The 20,088-nt window shown below is 35.1% G+C and overlaps 1 protein-coding gene across 1 annotated transcript in view; it reads right to left on the minus strand.

Annotated features, from left to right (window-relative positions):
- The window catches only part of CCDC170 (coiled-coil domain containing 170), a 113,472-nt gene that overhangs the window by 9,824 nt on the left and 83,560 nt on the right, over positions 1–20,088 (minus strand). Inside the window, exons 9-10 of the mRNA XM_069069664.1 lie at positions 19,528–19,770; positions 2,582–2,818 (exon numbers count right to left, since the gene is read on the minus strand). Coding sequence (XP_068925765.1) covers positions 2,582–2,818; positions 19,528–19,770 — 480 coding nt within the window. The remainder of the gene's footprint in view (positions 1–2,581; positions 2,819–19,527; positions 19,771–20,088) is intronic.

A 20,088-nucleotide genomic window follows, 5' to 3' on the forward strand; every position in this document is an offset into this window, starting at 1 on the left:
ATAATCACAATGTGACTCCACAGCGGGAGTTTCTGGAGAAGCCCAACAGCTTATAAGGAATTCTTCTTAAACTTGGATTCTCTTGGAACTTCTCCAGTCTTTGGCAAGTATATGTCCCCTCATTTTCTATCTTGCTTGACATTAATAATCAAAACAAAGCTATTTTCTGTTATTTGTTTCAAGAAATCCTATTTAATTTTGACATATGCTTGGGTCATAACTTGTTGTAGAAAAGCCTTTAGAGTAGTGTTTTGCTCTACCATAGCAGGTCTTTTTTAATAGTCAAATAATAAGCATAGTGGGATCTTGTATTCTCTACATGTTTCAGCTACTCATATGATGGTAAAGTGTCTATTGTGTAACATCAATTATAAAATCCTGCCTCTTCCTTTCAAATACCACTTAGGATGTCCTCAATGTGTGTATAATTTTTTTTTTGCTTTTTGGAGGACAATTGGGATTAAGTGACTTGCCCAAGGTTACATGGCTAGTAAGTGTTAAGTGTATGAGGCCGGATTTGAACTCAGGTCCTCCTGACACCAGGTGCCCTATTCACTGTGCCACCTAGCCACCCCTGAGTGTATAGATATTTTCTAATTAAAATTTTATACATGAAGGAAAATAAGGATATGGATTAGCTCTTACTGATGTTCTCTTAGTTACCTTCTTTGTTTAAAAAGAAGTGAGTTTTTTCTCACTTTTTTTTATCTTTCCCTCATTCAAATACCTTGAAATTCACTTCCTCAATAACCTCAAACTTGTCACACTTCCTCTGTATATGCTTGGTTTTGTCAAGCTCCTTTTCCCATCTTTGTTTTCTCCAATGTCATTTCCACCTCTCTAAGAACCGCATCTGGGACTACAATGTTAGGGCACAAATGTAATGGTTCTACTGTTCTTGATGGTCAAAGTAAGAATCAATATGGGAAGTGAAGGCACCAAAACAACCCAGAAGGGGAGACGTTTTAAAAGCAAGAACATTTACACCACATATACTACCGTCTACTCGGCCTATGGAGATCTTGGTCTTGTATAAAACAAGCAGAAGCAAACAAGCCAATTATATGCCTAAAGTACATGTGCCAATTATGCCTAAATTTCTGAGAAAAATTAGATCATAGACTTTAGAGTTGGAAGGGATTATCTTATCCAATCTATTCAATTACAGGTGGAATAACTGGGATCCAAAGAGTCAAAGGGACTTAACACAGAGTGTCTTAGTAGCAAAAGGTCCAAGAATTGAACACAAATATATTCATTCAAACTCCAGCAGTCAGAGCTAATACATATGCTTATTTTCCTTCATGTATAGAATTTTTATTAGAAAAATCTATACACTCAGAGGCGGCTAGGTGGCACAGTGAATACATACCCGCCCTGGAGTCAGGAGGACATGAGCTCAAAGTCCACTTGGCAACACAACCAGGATTTTCTGGGGGTAATTTTTATTCAACAGACTAAATATCCATTAGCTAAGGAAAACCTCTACCCATAATTTCATCCTTCCTATAACTTGCTCTCAAGGGCTGAGCTTGAAGTTTCAGAAATATAGACTCTTCCTTAGTACTCAGTCTCAGGGGAAAAAAAAGTATCTTCCCTCAGATTCTTCCTTTCTCTTCTTAATGTGGACAAGGTTGTACTTCCGTTGTTTCCTTTCTTCTCATAACAGAGATACTAGGTGCTCAATATCAGAAAAAGAAACTGTACAAGCCACAAACCCCCACACTACTCCCAAAAAAACCCCTCCAGGACCAGATGGACTTACAAGTGAATTCTACCAAATATATAAAGAATAGCAGTCCCCATGTTGACACATAAATACAAGCAGAGTCAGCAAGAGTAAAAAAAAAAAAAAACACTAGGCTCAGTGTCCAGTCTATGCCCTTTGGAGCTCTAGAAAGATGAAAAGATGAAAGACAAAACAATGGGGGTCAGGCTGCCCAGTACACGTTTCTTTATGAGAGTGACCTTCTGATGTAGCTGCCAGATAAAGTCTCCTACTTACAATTAACAAGTGAATGAGCCTTTTTTATGGTTTACATATGTGCTTGGTCTTCCATCAATTTTCTACACCACTGTTTGAGATTTTGTGGTCAGTTTTCTTCAACAGATCAGAGATAAGTATCCCCTCTTGATGCTGGTGTAGTGATTGACTTTTTAAAATTCTAAGTAATCTCAAGAATGATGCAAATGGTGGAGACAGTTGCAGACAATATATAAGTTTGGCCAGAGACTCTACTTAACTTTTACATTGCCCTTCAGAAAACATTTTGTGACTCTAAGTTTTAAATCTGAGTTATACTGTAGTTCCTATATCATAAGGTTGTCTCTCAAATACCTGTAAACCTTTAAAGCTAGAAAAATGCATTTTTAAATTAGTACTCCCAGAACCTCATCCCATGAAGATGTGGTTAAAAACTCTTAGCAAAGTAAAAATTTTAATGCAATAAAAAGGACAGAAAATGAGAAATATGAGAAATGTAGCCGATTAAAGAGCTAATTAATATTATGAAGCTCTTGCTTTCTAAGAGGCATTCTCTGTGGATCACATAGCCAACAAATGTAATGTATGTATACATACCTGCTTCTCTCTTTTGGTTGTTTCTTCCAAGGTGCTCTTCAGTGTCTTCATTTCACTAGTAACAACATCGAGCATGTTTCTAGCCCTCTCTTTATCCTCCTTTGCTTCATGTTCAGTTATATCCAGCTCTGACTTAACAGATATCAACTGTTTCTCCACCTTCTCCTTCATCTTCTCCAGTTTACCCCTGGATTTGTTTAAGTTTTCTATGGTTTTGGTTTGTTCCAAGGTTTTAATCTATGAAATCAAAGATCTTAGTCAGGGAAATAGATCATTTAAGTCATTAAAACTGCATAAACAATTCAAATCAGGGCTTATCGGAGCCCACTTAGTAAAATGTTTTCAGACCAAAGCATGCAATAATAACCAGAAACAAGAATATAATTCCCAAACTTTTCATACATACTTTGTAAAGTATGCCTGCTAGACAACCTCATTTTAGTAGAATTAATATCTCATTTTAAAAGCTTATTAGAGTACTATTGATTACAATGAGATAAGACAGGAGACAATTTGGTTCAGAAATTGGGTAATAAAATAGAAATTCTTCCAATACCTTCTTGTAAAATTTTAGATGTCAATAAAAATCACTATACTTCAATTTCCTCATCTGTGAATTTCCAACATACCTATGGTACCAAGAATAGTCGAATAAATTATGCAAAAATATGTATACAATGTTGTTGTCTTTCCCAGTAGGTGGACTCTGCCAGCCATACTAGAAAATAATCTATACAGATCAACAAAATGGTACAAGTGACTCATTGTATGTCTCAGCCTTAAGATTAAAACCAAATTGAAATAAGGAGGAATAAGTGCCTCAACAAGTATAATTATAAAGTCTCCTTCCCTTATACTTATTATAAAATGTCTTGCACTCTCTGCCAACATCAATTCCTTTCAGCAAGAAGCAGGAACATGTCAATAGTTAATTCATATTAATTGGGGTGATAAGGTATTGTGCATTGTGCCTTTGGAGTTTAATGTGGTTTTCTAGTTTACCTATCCTTTCAGAATTAATCATTTGATCTTTGATTTTCCCTGGACCCATTGCTCCAGGACTCACAGAACCATAAGCTAAATAAACTAATGGTAAAGACCTTGAGGATACATTCTTTAGCTGTAACTGATAGTGGATCTCAAATGATTATTTTTACTTTTGAGTCATTTTATCAGAGAACCTTGAAGCATACACTTTTTATACTCTCTAAGAGGACTAGGCCTCTACAGAGTAACTGAGAATACAAAGTCAAAACTGAAACAGCCCCTGCCCTCATAGAGCTTATAATCTACTGGGATGATTATAATATGTACAAAAATAAATAATTAAAAATATTTGCAAAGTAATTTCAATAATAGCTAATATTTATATAGAACTTACTACGCCTAGCTCTTTACAATTATTATTGTATTTGGTCCCCACAATAACCCAAGGTAGATGTTATTATTATCCCCATTTTATAGATGATGAAACTGAGGCAAACAGAGTTTAAATGACTTGCCAAGGGTCATACAGCTAGTATCTGAGGCCAGATTTGAACTCAGGGCTTCTTGACTCCAAACCCAGCACTCTGCCCACTTTGTCACCTTGGGAGACAACACTAAGAAGTGGAGCTATAGCACCTTGTAGAGAACATATCCCCAAGGCTGAGCCTTGAAAAAAATCTAGGTACTTTAAGAGGCAGAGTTAAGGAGAAAGGGAATTCCAGAAATGGAGAATCATCTGTGAAAAAAATATAGGGGTAGATCATGAGATGACATGTACAGGGAACAGCTAGAAGAACAGCCTGACTGGAACAGGATATGTGTGAAATGAAACCATATGAAATAAGACCAGAAAGCAATCAAGTTGTTCAGGATTTTAAGTGCCAAGACTCTAAGTTTTATCTTAAGAAGCAATAGAAGGTTGTCTTGGAAGGATACCCAGATTTCTTCTCCAAGCCAGTACTCCAAGATTGCAACCTAAGACATTTATATCATTGTGAAATTCTGAGAGGCTGGATTTTGGAGAGTTTCCGGTGCCTGAGGAATGGAAAGAACATCACTAGGTCTAGAATGCATTCATATGACTGGGATGTAGACTATGTCTAAGAGAGTACTGATTCTATCTACCTCCATAATTCTAAACCATTCCAAGAACAGCCTTGAAGAATTATCTCCTTAAAGGACTTCCTGGGACATAGCAGAACAGAGAAGTCAGGGAAGTTACCTCTGCCCTCACAGATCTGAAAATCTACTTATCCATGCTGAAGTATATATTTTAATAATTTTTAAAACCCACAAATATAAACTGTTTTAGTTGCTAATATTAATAGTTGAAATAATAATATTAAGATAGACTTCATGCTTCTAGACCATGCCAAGAAGAAAAGGACAAAAGATATGTCAAATTTATTATGTATAACATTATGCACAAATGGCATAAATTCACCCATTTAAAAAAAAGAATTAAAGAATGGATTGTGCTATGAAACCCAGCATTAAGTTACTTATTTGATGTAAAAAAAAACATAGCTAGACTAAAATTAAGAGGTTGGTCTAAAAATAAATGATTGCAAATTCCCAAAAACAAGGGTGGCAGTAATGAAACTTGGCAAAGAGGAATTTAACTTAGAAATTAGTGAAAGAGAAAAAGACATTACATAATGGTAAAAGGAAAAGGTAACAAAATACATAAAATTCTCAATTTCCATGTACAAAACAATTTGGTAGTTGTTTTAAAAAGACTATTTGATGTATGAGAAGAAAAAAAATATTCATAATAAAGAAATCACTTATTTTACTACTTAATATGTTGCAATCATTAATTATATGCAAAGAACTAAGGAGAAGAGGTAGAAAATACAGTCTTTTCAAGTATACATGGAATGCTCACAAAAACCTATCATGTTATAGGTAAAAGAGAACATTGTATATAGTCACAGCAATGTTGTTTTAAGAACAAGTTTGAATAATTAAATTATTTTGACTATTATAAATACTCAAATTGAATACTGTTATAAATACGACGGACATATGAAGGAAGACTCTATCTGCATCCAGAAAAAAAACTGATAAATAGAAGTATGTATAGAAAAATGTTATGCATATGTACATATTTGTGCAGAATGGTAGCCATCTCTGGGGAGGGGAGAAGAAGAAGGGGAAAAAAGAAGTTTACATAATAACTTTACTACATATTTAAAAGGACTAGCAAATTGTGCATAATAGATTTGCAGTTTTATGTGCATCATCTTTTTTTATTCCAGCTTTTATTTTATCTCATAAATTAAAAATTAATGTTTTAATTTTTTAAAAAGAGAAATAGTACATAAATTCAAAATGACAAAACTATCAATATTCTGTTTTTCAGACCATAAATGTAACCAACAGAATGTACATCCTTAGAAAGTACACTGCAAAGGTAAGTGAACTTATCCACAGTATTCAACACTTCTCCATTTACTGTAAGCAATGGTTCCACGTATGGATGGTGTGGTGGTGGCTGATGGAGAACCTGTAGTTTGGTTGTTGGGGTTTTTCCGGCATTAATTGCTAGGCCAAAATCAACACAAGCTGCAGAGAACTGATTCATACATTGTTGCATATCAGCTTCAGAGGTTGCATTGAGTCGATATGGTGTTTGCTGCCCAACGACTGCAGGAAAAAATGCCAGGAGCGGAACAGAAGTCTGTACACAACGTTCGTAGATCTGACCAAGGCCTTTGATACTTACTGTCAGTCATGAGGGCTTATGGAAAATTATGTCAAAATTTGGTTGCCTGGAGAAGTTCATCAGCATTGTACATCACTTTCACAATGGCATGCTCTAGATAATGGACAATGCTCTCGTGCTTTCCCAGTCACCAATGGAGTGAAACAAGGCTATGTGCTTGCTCCCATGCTTTTTGACATGATGTTTTCAGCCATGTTGTCAGATGTTTTCAATGAGGATGAACATGGTATCAAGGTCAGCTACTGTACTGATGGTAAATTCTTCAATTTGAAAAGGCTACAAGCCAAGACCAAAGTAGAGGGAGTGTGGGTGCATGATTTTCTGTTCACGGATGAATTACACAGAATTCAATAATATTAATAATAAATAATATCAACAAAAATTATAAAACTACATGGATAATGAAAATAGTTTCTTAAATAATGTTTGTATAGTAGAAATCAGAAAATGATAGATTATTTAAAAGTCGGTGACAACAATAATGCCACATAGCCACATCTCTAGATTATAGTCAAAGCAATTTTTATAGGCAAATTTATATTCCTTGGCAGCTATATTAATGAAAGGAAACAGAGAAAATAAATAAATTAAGATTAGACCTAAAAAAATTAGAAATGGTTTTCAAGCAGAAGCTAGATGAACATTTATTGGAAATATGATAGGGATGAATTTTTGATATAAGAGTTGGACTTGTTGGATAATGCTGAAGTTCCTTCCAACTCTAAAATCCCATGATGGAACAAATCAGGAATTCAAAAGAAAGCTTAGAAGAGAGAGAAAGAGATCATTAACCTAGGAGCCAAAATAAATATGCAAGAAAATAATGTTGGACAATTGAATTGGTAAATAAAACCAGGAGTTGGCTCTTTTAAAAAAGCCAATAAAACTGATGGACCATTAACAAATCTCATTTTAAAAGAGAGAGAGAAAAATTGAAAACAACAAAGTCACAGATGGGAAAAGGGGAGTGGGTCATTAAACACTAAAGAAGTTAAGAACATTATTAGGGAATGTTACATACAACTATATTCCAACAAGTCAAAAAATTCTGTATCTGAATAATTTAAAGAGATCAGTTTTAGAAGGGGATAAAACACATCAAAGAATTATACACACACACACACAGAGATACACACACTCATGAACAAACTTTTGGGCCAGATAGTTTCACAATAATAAAAATGAATATCATGTTCATGATAATTAAGATTTATATAGCACCTATTATGTCCCAGGCACTTTGCTAAAACCTTTTTACAAATATTAGCTCATTTGATCTCATTTGATCCTCACAACACTGGAAGACTGGTGCTATTATTCTCTTATTTTAGACTTGAGCAAACTGAGGTGACAGAAATTAAGATCACACAAGATCACACAACTAGTGTCTAAGGCCAGATTTAAATTGAGGCCTTCCTAAGCCCATGCCCAGAACTCTATCCACAGTACCACCTAGCTGCCCAGCTGCAAAATCTTTTCAAATTTTTCAAGAACAAAATAATCCCTATGGAAAATAGATTAATACAGAGAAATGTAGCATATTATCTAATAGCTTTTCTGATGAAATTTTGGTATTGACCAAAACAAATTTGCAATTTTTCCTCATATCCATCAAATTGACAAAAATAATGAATAATGAAACTTTGTGTATGTAGGATTGTGGCAAACTTGGTCATAACAGGTAGAATTGCAAACTTGTAGAATCTTTCTGTAGCACAATCTTGCAATAAGCAATAAAGATTTAAAAAATAATTATACTCCTGGAACCAAAAATACCTTTGTTTAATACCCTGTTTAAAGCACACTCCTCTTTCTTCACTTCCTTTGTAAATTAGAAGAGTGGGGTAGGTAACAATGAGAGAAGAAAATACATCAGAATTCAATGAACATAAATACACAATTAACAATCACTACTATGAATGTGAATTATATTAAATCATCCAACAATAAAGGAGGGTAGCAGAATGAACTAGAAATCAGAATCCAACAATGTTGTTGACAAGAAATACACTTGAAACAAATAGATTTACAGTTAAAATTAGAATCTAAACTAAAACTTACTACAGGAATAGTAATTATTATCTCAGACAATGTAACAGTAAAAAAAAGACTTGATTGAAAGAAATAAATAAGAAAGCAACATTATATTTGCTTAAAAGCATTATAACGCACATTTAAGCATTTAATTTGAGCATTATACATTAAAGAAAAATTTAACCATATTGCAGGGGAAATTGACAGTAAAACTTTAATAGTGGAAGAATTAAAGGTACCCCTTTGAGTTATAGACAAATGTAATTAAAAAAATAAAGATTCTAAAGACATGCATAGAATTTTAGAAAAGTTATATGTGGCAACTTTTGGATGAGAACAGAAAGAAGGAGTTCTCTAATGTACACAGCACCTGCACAAAAACAGACCATCTCAATTTTAGGGGATAAAAAATTCACAAATAAATGCAAAAAAGAAGGTGGGTGGGTGGTGACAGTTAATAGAGCACTGGCCCTGGAGTCAGGAGGACCTGAGTTCAAATCCAGCCTCAGACACTTAACACTTTACTAGCCGTGTGACTTTGGGCAAGTCACTTAACCCCAATTGCCCCACCAAAAAGCAAAAAGAAAAAATGCATAAAAGAAGAAATAATAAACACATACTCTATTGACCACAATGCAACAAAAATTATAGTCAATAAATGGTCTTTGAAGAAAGGAATTAAAATTAGCTATAATTCTAATAATTAATGGATAAAAGAATAAATTATAGAAACAATAAAAATTTTCATCAAAGAACATGACCAGACAACACACAAAAGCTTTTGAGACAAAGTTAAATCTCCCGGGGGTGGGGGATATATAACTAAATATTTTCATCAACAAAAGAAGGCAAAAATCAATGAACTGTGTATGCAACTAAAAAAAATTTTTAAAGCACAATTTTAGAAAAATTTAAACATCAAATTAGTGATTCTAAAATTAAAAGGCATAACTAAGTTGAAAGCCAAAAAAAAGTATATTAAATTAATAAATAAAAAATCAGTTTTTGAGTAAATAAAATAGACTTTTAATGTATGGTTTTTTTAAAAAAAGGAAAGCCTAATAGTTACAAAACTAAAAAAGGAAAATTAACAATTGAAAATAAAATAAACTATTAGAAACTACTTTTCCCAATTATATGCCAAAATTAGATAATGTAGATGAAATAAATATTTGCAAAAATATAAATTACTTAAATTAACAGAATTAGAAATTAGAAAAAGAAATCAAACAAGCCATAAATGAAACTTAAAAAAAAGAAAAAAATGGAACCAGATGGATTTACAAGTGAATTCTACACAACAGTCAAAGAACAATTCATTCCAATTTTACATAAAATGCTTACAGAAAAAAGAAGAGATCCTACCAAACTTTTATAGTCTTTTTTTCAATTATTCAGTATTTTCCCTTCCTCCCACCCCCTCTTATTAACTGAAAAGAAAAAAATATAGACTCTCTGTTTTATATAAGCATAATCAAGCACTACAAATTCCCACATTGGTTATCCAACAATGTGTTTCTTTTTCTGCATATATATATATGTATATGTATATGTTGCATTTATTTAAATGTATAGACATTTTCTGATAGAATACAAGTTCCTTGAAAATAAAAACTTGGGTGTTACTTTTGGTTTTGCCTCTCTTAGTGCCTCCAGCTTAGCATAGTTCCTGGGACATAGGAGGTGTTTAATAAATGTTTGTTCACTGACTGATACAAAGAAAGGCAAAAACAATTCATCTTCAAGAAACTTAAAGGGAGACAGAATAGAAAAAGGTACATGCATTAGAAGTAAATTATCAGTGGTCTTAGAGGAGAAGGTTCTAGTAGTAGATGGTATCAACTGAAAGGATATTCCTGAAAGGGGGCAAGGTGGGGAAGGAACATTTATGAGGTTAATATATTATGAATTCATTTTTGTTTGCTCATTAATTTAGTCTTTTTCGTTTCTTAGTGAGAATTTTCTGATAAGGAGTTCTATCTTATCCCCCTCCCCTCATCCTTCTCTCTCTACTCCCCTCCTCCCTCTCTTACCTCTTCCCCCCTTCCCTCTTTCTCCTTTTCTTTTTTGGTGGTTGTTCTTTTACTATTTTGGTATATATCTTGCTCTCTTAAGATGGTAAAGGGAAACCAGGCATAGACATCACCCTTCAGACATCTTGTAGAAATTCTACCCACAATCTTGAAACTATTAGGTGACAAAAAGTTTCAAGGGCCACTAAATGAAATGTGTGAATAGGGCAATGGATCACACTGTTAGTACTCTTTATAATAAAAAGAGCTGCTGAAATATTTTTATATATGTAGGTCCTTGTCTTGTTGACCCATTTGGGGTACAGACCTAGCTGTGATATTGCTCAACCAAAGAGTACGCAGTTTAGTGACTTGGGAGGTAGAGTTCCAAAATGCCTTTTACAATGCCTGGACTACTTTACAGATCTGTCAACAGCACATCTTCCTATATCTCAAGTCTCTCCCCACTTCAGTCCATCTTCTACTCAGGTTCCAATGTGATATTCCAAAAGCGTAGGCCTGACCAGGTCACTCCTCTCATCAATGAGCACAAGTGGCTCCCTATTACCTCCAGGAACAAATATTTAAAGCGCTTTATAACCTGGTTGTTTGCTACCTTTCTAAACTTCATATAATTTACTCCTTTCCATGTACTCTATAATCCAGCTACATTTTACTGTATGTTATTCCTTATATGCAACACACCAACTCCTGTGCCTTTGTGCTGACAGTACCCCATGCAGGAAATTCATGTGTGGAATGCTCTCTGCTCCCTCATTTCTGCTTCTTAGTGTCCCTTGCTTCCTTCAAAAATCATCTCAATTGTAATCTTCTTTAAAAAGCCTTTCCCAATTCCTCTCACCTGCTTTCTCTCTGAGAAAAATTTCCAACTATTCTACACATATTTATATGTACAAGCAGTTTTGCTGTAACACATTTTATTGTTCAGTCATTTCAGTTATGTCCAACTCTTTGTGACCGCATTTGGGGTTTCCTTTTGTTTTTTTTCCTTTTTGGTTTTTTTGGTTTTGGTTTTTTCAGAGCACCCCAAATTAATAATTGCTCACAGAACTAATCATATAACTGAAAAATAATTGCACTAAAAAAAGAATAACATTGATATAATTACCAAAGTTTGTGGCATAAAAGATACATCAGTCCTTAGAGGAAAATATATATATATACATATATATATGAAAACATATTCACATAAGAGAAAGAGAAGCCTAATGATCTAGTCACATGACTTTTAAAATTATAAAAATCAACAAATAATCCCCAAAAGAAGCAAAAAAGAATAAAATGTAAAAGTGAAAGGAGAAATGAAAATTGCATCTGACCATAACTTCCTATCCCTCTCTGCCCAACTCCTACTAAATCTATTCTTCATACTCACCATGACCTCTAGTCACTTATACCCTTCCCAACTTGGGATTCATTTTCCTCTTTTCACAACTTCAATTCTATCTATAACCAAACAGTTTAACTATACATTGTCCTCAATCAATCTGGAGTACAGCCTGGAAGTCTGTACACATAACTGGCCTAGGTGTCCTCCCTAGATGAAGGTTCTAAATGGAGCTATCAAATCAATCAAAGGGGGAGACCATAGCAGAGGGTACTTCCAATTCCAGGGTTAGCATAATGCTTCGGGATGAAGAGTTAGGGTGTGTTAAAGGAAAACTGGTACAGCCTGGAAAAGTATAAGAATGTAATCCCTTTCCTTTTTAGCTTTGTCAAACCCCAGCCCTGGATTATATCCACCATCTGCCTTTTTGATTGTAGCTATATGGCATTGACCACTAGCAGAGGAAATCTTACAACTGTGACATGTAGGTCCAGGTAGGTCTACAAATTCATGTTAATCTCAACTGTGTTGTCCCACTGACTGTTGTAAAACTTTTCTGCCCTCTAGCCTCCAGTAACATTTGCTTCTTCCCCTCTCCCCACCCCCCACTTTTTGTATCAGAGCACCTTGCTTTTAACTTCACCAAGAAAGCAGTAGCATTCCCCTTTATAAACGCTCCCTTCTCTCCAATTCTACACCTCAAAAACCTTCAAGATCATCCTCCATTTTCTTTTCCTTTGCATGAGTCACTAAGAAGCATCTTTTCTCTTTGTCAAGGCCAAGCCTTCTGCTTGTACCCATGATTCTGCATCCTCCTATACTCCAAAACTAGGAGCTTGTTCTATCTACATATATTCTTCCATTTTTCTTTAAGCATGGTCCTTTAAAGTTCAATTTATCCCTATGTTACATAAATTGTTCTCAAATATAGAGAAAATTAAAGCACTTTTATCAAAATACCTTTTGTCAGACTTGTATGGTTATACTTCCCGAATCACAGGTGGAAAGGCAGATAAAGAACTATATCTCCAGGCAGCCAGGTGGCACAGTGAGTAAGAGCACCGGCCCCAGAGTCGGGAGACCTGGGATTGGTTCCGGGCTCAGATACTTAACACCCACACAAAATAACTGGCCATGTAACCTTGAGCAAGTTACTTAACCCCGATTGCTTTAAAAAAAAAAAAAGAACTATATCTCAACATCACTAAGAAATATTGGTGCAGAAATTTTAAATGAAATATTAGAAAAGAGACTACAACAATACATCCAAAGATTATGCATTACTAAATTGAATTTATGCCAAGTATGAAAGGACTATTACAAAAATTATTAGCCTACTTAATTATATTAATAAACCAAACAAAAATCACATATCAATAGATCCTGAAAAAAAATTGAAAAAATATAATATCCATTTGTGTTAAATATCCCTAAAAAGCATGTGAATGAAAGAACTTTTTCTCACTGTGACAAAAGCATTTATCTAAAAACAAGATTTAATGTTACTGTTAATGTAGAAATCTGGGAAGCTTTCCCCAAAAAATCAGAGTCCAATAGTTCACAGTATTATTTAGCCTGTCCTAGAAATGGTAGCTAGAGTAAAAAGGAAAGAGAGGAAGGAAGGAAGGAAGGAAGGAAGGAAGGAAGGAAGGAAGGAAGGAAGGAAGGAAGGAAGGAAGGAAGGAAGGAAGGAAGGAAGGAAGGAAGGAAGGAAGGAGCTCTTTGCAAAAAAGATAATTTCCTTAGAAAACCCTAGAGAATTAATGTAAATAATTAAGACAATAACTTCAGTAAAGTACTAGGACACAAACTAGTTCCACAAAGGGCATCAACATTTCTACATACTAACAAAAGCCTGGGCAAAAAGTAAAGTGAAATTCCATTTAATATAACTATAAACTACATAAAATCTGGGAGTTAACTTGCCAAGACACATATAAGATTTAAATATAAATGCTACAAAGCTACAAAATAGTGTTTAGAGAAAAAACTAGATCTAAATAATTGGAGAGATATTGAATGTTCATAACTAGACAATGCCAAATAATAAATTAATTTGGAGATTTAGTACTAAAATTATCTAATTACCAAGGAACTACTTTATAGCATTAGATAAAATAATAATTCATATGATAGAACAAAAGGTCAAGAATATTAAGGGAAATAATGAAAAATGTTTGAATGAAGAGGACCTAACATTAGCAGGTCTCAAACTACATTATAAAACAGCAATTATCAAAAACAATTTAGTACTTTTTTTTTAAATAGAAGAGGACAACAATGGAAAAGACCAGATGAGCAAGAATTAGAAGCACAGGCAGCAGTGATGGCAACAGAAAAGGGAGTTGCCATAGCCAAAGAATTCATCACCAAATAACCAATCTCTTGATGAGGTTCCTCTTTGTACTTAGTCTATATCCCCCCCAAATCAACTTAGTTTACTGTCATAATCTTGCTTGAAGACTTTCCAGGATGAAATAATCTATCAAAGCTTATGCACCTTCAAGAGTCCACATCACCCATGTGCCATTAAAGCATTTGGGATTTTTTAATTTAGTCAATACACAACACTAAAATGGGACCTTGTATGTGCTAAACTTTTCAGTCAATTGTATGACTATAGAAATTGCTTCTGAAAGCCACCTCTTCCCTTCAAGCATTTTTTATCAAGCATATATTAAAAACAAATTGAGTATTCTCATATCTTATTGAGGTGTGAAGGTAGACATGTGAACTAGTGCTTGTTGATTTTTCAGTTTCCCTCTTTTGTTAATAATTCCATTCATTGGGTTTTTCCCCTTTTTCTGGATATATTTCTCCTTTTAAACATCTTGAAAATGAATCCCAGAGTGTCTTCAATACTGTGTAATTTCCAGCATGGATTTCTTCTATGTATCCTTGACATGGTCCAATTGCTCTTCTAGACTTCTCCTTCAGTAACATTTCTAGTTCATCAAATAACAAAATAAGTATTCCTACACAACACTACTATCCCAATGCTTCTTTGTGGCATGGAGCTCACCATGGGCTCTTAAATAATATGTCAGTCAAAGCATATGCTCTGGTAGGTTTCTGCCATGTTTGAAGGACTTCAAATACCATCTTTATGACAGACTGTGCCTAGAAAATTGAGGATGAACCTCACCAAGCACAAAGGAGACTTATCAAAGATACACTAACCACAGGTAATTTTTTAACCATGACAACACTTGAAAGAACAATACAAAAGTACCTTCAGTCCTGGGTTGCCCTCTTCTGGTTCTTCAGTAATAGTGATAGGATGAAAGTAAAGATAGCAGAGAATGCTATGGTTCATATAAATTTTAGACAATCTACAAACATTAATTTAATTCACTACTAGAGAAAATGAAGGACATCAACAATGACATTCTTGTTAAAAATGAAACCGTAAAACTAAATGGTGTAGCAGCAAGCACCCTAGCATACTTGGGATGACTGCTAGCACAGGTTCTTTGATCTGCTTTTCTAAAGGAAAGCAACTCAAAAAGGGTTAACAATATTACTTTAATCAAACATATATCATTTACCTAGTTCAGGTGGAAAAGTCAGCACCCTGAACTTCAGAGAATACAAAGAGAAGTTATGAGCAGACAAAAACACAGACAGAGAAAATAACACAATCCCACAGACAGAGCTTCCAGCTGTCTGACCATCGCATCCATGCAGTGTTAGTTATCAGAGAGAGAAGCACCACCATCGGGATTTTCAAAGCTGGGGGGCTCAATGACTATCCAGATACTCATCTGGCGAAATCACACAACTATTCCCAAAGTGAGCCCCAAAGCAAAACCTCACCTCAGAGGTATATATAGCCTTCTCCAGGGTCAGAAAACATCAAAACCCTCATGACCCACTACCTAATTACAAAGTAGCAATGGGTGGGCCTTCCTGAAAAACAAGCCTCCCACCACAGGCTCCAAGTGACCACATGCAGCCTTTAGGGAGCAGAGTATATTTTCACATCAGGGAAGGTCCTCAAATTCACATAGGCCTATTAAGGGGCAAGGATGATCTTCAAATATCCATAACCATTACAAATGGTTAATTTAAATTTTTTTTTCTCTTTTGTTTTTTTTAGCCATTTTTCATCTCTTTGGTGTTTCTACTTGTTATGTTTGTGAGCAATGTGAGAAACTCTAATTCCCTTTACTCCTCTGACTCTAATTCCTGGCTTAATTCATATGTAGTGAAATAAAAGAACAGCTCGTGGGTTCTCTTTGGAAAAACAAATATAGGAAATAGCAAAGCTGGTTCCAAAATGTATACAAAGCAATAAAAAACATAATAGCTAGCATTTATATAATGTTTTAAGGTCTGCAAATTGCTTGACAAAATTTATCTCATTTTATCCTCCTGGTAAGATTGGGAGCTAGGTGCTATAATTATCCTTATTTTATAGATGAGGAAACTGAAGCTAAAAGAGGTTAAATGACTTGCCATGGAACACACAGCTAGTAAGTGTGTAGGGGAAGATTTGAACTCAGGTCTATCTCGACTCAAAGTCTATCACACTATCCACTGAGCCACCTACCAATCACATAAAACATCATTTCTTTGTATACCTGATTAAGTAGTTTTGCAATGCTTATGATGAACATGAACAAAAACATCACCATGACAAAAACTGAGATGTGCAACTGTCACAAAAGATGAATTCTATACAGAACTTGATGAAATCATGCAAACCCAGTAACATATTTTCATATTCAGAGACTTCAATGGGAAATTGAGCACAATGGAAAATGGCAAAAAAAAAATTTTTGAAAAATATACCTGAAGGATTGTAGACCACTCAGAAGTCCCAATCCTGTATGTTATAAATACTTTCTTCAAGTCAGAAGGAGCTAAATATGGTAAACACTGAGCGACATCACAAAAAGTCAAATTGACTATGTATTAACAGACAGAAAATGACTGGCTTTTGTGTGAGAATCATTTCTGAATTCCGTACCTCTATGCAATCAGAACATCTACTATTTAGAACATGAGTTAAAAATCAACAACAAAGGGTGGCTAGGTGGCACAGTGAATAGAGCACCCGCCCTGGTGTCCGGAGGACGTGAATTCAAATCGGACCTCATACACTTAACACTTACTAGTCATGTGACCTTGGGCAAGTCACTTAACCCCAATTGCCCTACCAAAAAAAAAGAAAAGAAAAAATCAACAACAAATTACAATAACATAGATGAAAAATCGGGGCAGTTAGGTGGTACAGTGGATAGAGTGCTAGGCCTAGAGTCAGGAAGACTCATCTTCCTGAGTTCAAATTTGGTCTCAAACACTTAGAAGCTGTGTGATCCTGGGTAAGTCACTTAACCCTGTTTGCCTCAGTTCCTCATCTGTCAAATGAACTAGAAAAGGAAAAGGCAAGCCACTCCAGTATCCCTACCAAGAAAACACCAAATGGGTTAACAAAGAGTCAAACACAACTGAAGTGACACAGTGACAAAAATGAGAAAATACTACATACAAGTAGTAATGGAGAGGAGAGTAGCAAATAACCTGACAGTAGTGAAAACCACCAGATAAAAAAACAAGGTAGCTTTAACCCCACCCATTTAAATAAGCTTTTGGTTCTGAAAATGAGAAATAAAGATATTGATTTTCATTATCATCATTTATTTGAGGAGATTAGCCAGTATAAAAAGGCCACCAGATCAAGAGGGCAAAGAGAAATTTTTAAGTGCCTTGGCCAATATTTATTCTCATTGCTCCCAGTTCCCCATCTGCTCTAGCATCTAGGAGATTAAAAAAAATAAAAGCAAAGTTGAACACGTAAGTTCTTTTACAAAACAAGAGTCTATGTGGAACCAAAAGTACAAAAAAATGGAGAAAAATAACTGATTTGCCAGGAATTATATAGCAATCTATTTTTATCAAGGATAAAGAGTTTAGAACTACCACATTTGAACTGTAAAATCAATATACACAAGTTACAGTGTTGAAGTTTGTATATATGCGCGCACATACACACACACACACACACTTCCACACACACTGAAGACATCTAATACCAATACTTTTTTTTTGGAGGGGGGAAGGCAGAGGAATTGGGGTTAAGTGACTTGCCCAAAGTCACACGGCTAGTAAATGTTAAGTATCTGAGGCCACATTTGAACTCAGGTCCTCCTGACTCCAGGGCTAGTGCTCTATTTACTGAGCCACCTAGCCATCCCATATCTATACTTTCTATGGCAATTTTAATGATTGTTTGAACAACTCTCTACCAAACCACCTACTAAAAAAACTTCTAATCCAACCAAAACACTTTTCCTTCAAAAGAACTTACCAACCAATCCCAATGTAGCAGTTATAATTTTCATGTCTTAAACTTTCCTGGGTTGTGTTTAATCTTTCTTTCTGGGTCATCAGGAACTATTTTGTTTTTGTTTGTTGGGGGCATGCTTAATTAATTTTATTTTGGATTTACAATTGAAGATAATTTTTTTTAATTTGGGGAAATTTCCAGGTTCACAGATATTCTAAGACTCACAGAGGTTCTGAAAACTGATCTCCCTATAACCATGGCATGTTATTATTATAGGTAAATAATAATTCCAAAACATCCCCAACAATGCTGACTGCACTCAACTCTGCAGGAGCCATCTTCTTCACTCCTTCCCTGCCTGAAAACGGAATCTGTCCATAGAGTCACCGTGGGTTGTGATAGTCTAGCTCTGACCTCATCTTACTTGTTTCCAGGTCTATACCACAAACACTTGCTCAACATCAGTAGTTATACTACCTCATATATAATTCCACCACCCCCTTCCCAACTCCCCAGCTCCCATTTATGTATCTTCCCACATTAGAATGTAAGCTTCTTGAAGATAGGGATTGTCTTGCTTGTTTTTATTTGTATCCCTGGTGCCTAGCACACAGTAAACACCTGAGGCTTTATACAGCTGAATAATATATATTTGAGGCATATACCTTATATGTATGCTATAATATCGACCAATCACGGTAGTACAAATACACATGACATTCTAAATATTTTGACTATGTCCACGTATATTTTTATTCCTTTTCTTTACATCGTAAAGACCTTGTTTCACCTCATGCCATTTTTATAATATAACTAATTCACAATGGTGGGGATAGGAAACAGTATGTGTGTATAACTCCATACACACAAAGGGATTTCAGTAAATGTTACTACAGTGACTGACCCTTCTCATTAAAGAACTATTCATTTTCTCAGATTTGCCTTCACTGATTTGTCCAGTCAGATGTGATTTTTCTGTCCTCAACACCATTGCAGCACTTTGTTTTTTGCCTAATTGTATATTACCTACATGTATAGTCTGTGAGAGAGAGTGGTATTGTGAATAAAGAGCTGACCTCAGAGCCAGGAAGTCCTGACTCTGACATATGTGACCTTGGGCAAGTCCCTTAACTAACCTCTCATTGTCCTTATCAGCTCTCTTCAAACTCTAAATTATATTGACATAGTGGAGAGAATGCTGGCTAAGGAGTCAAGAAGACCTGAGTTCAAATTCTGCCTCAGACACTTAGTAGATGTGTGATTCCGAAATAGTCATTTAACTTCTGTCTTAGTATTTTTATCTATAAAATCGGGATGATGATAATAATACCCACCTTCCCAGAGTTGTTGTGAGGATCAGAGACAATATTTGTAAAGTGCTTTAAAAAACCTTCAAGTGTTAAATAAATGATAGCTATTGATGTGATGACAATGATAATGATGATTATCCACTTTGTCATCCAGTATCTCAAGCGCGCTTTGGACAAACACACAGTCTTCTTGTGGTTAGCAAAATATCCACAGAGACACAGGTCTGGCACTTGCCTTGAGCTCATTGGTGTCTGAGAGTTTGGCTTTGAGCTCCATGTTAGATTCCCGGGCCACTCTCAGGTCCTTCTGTAGCCTGTCCACCATCTTCTGCAGTTTCCTGATGGTGAGGTTGGCCTCATCCTTCTCCACAGCCAAGGCTGTGCGGACCTGCCTCTCCCCCTCCAGCTGAATTACTTTTTGTCGTAGAAGATTCATGTGCAGCTCTCGGCTCTCCAGTCTTTCTTTCTGAGCCTTTAGCTAGTTTAAGAGAACAGGGAATTTTCTTTACAACTGAACACTCAGGAAATATAAGTGAATTACTGCTATCACATTGATCTTTATAATTCAATAAGACTCATTTGTACCAACCAAAAAGGTTATTGGACTTCTTTTCCCTGATTGCATTTTTATTCATTTTTTCCAGGAATTAATTTCATGAGCTACGAAGCCCTAGACAAAAGAACCACAGAAAATGTGCAGAGGAGGCAGGCTTTCAACTCTGATTCTCCCTAGCATTAGGTGCATCATAATAAAAATGTGAAATTGCATTTAAGACTACAAAAATGGATTAATCAA

Source organism: Petaurus breviceps, unplaced genomic scaffold (genome assembly GCF_028583685.1).
Source record: "Petaurus breviceps papuanus isolate PSGF00001 unplaced genomic scaffold, PetGlider_PUasm1.0 90784, whole genome shotgun sequence".
Lineage (NCBI taxonomy): Eukaryota > Metazoa > Chordata > Mammalia > Diprotodontia > Petauridae > Petaurus > Petaurus breviceps.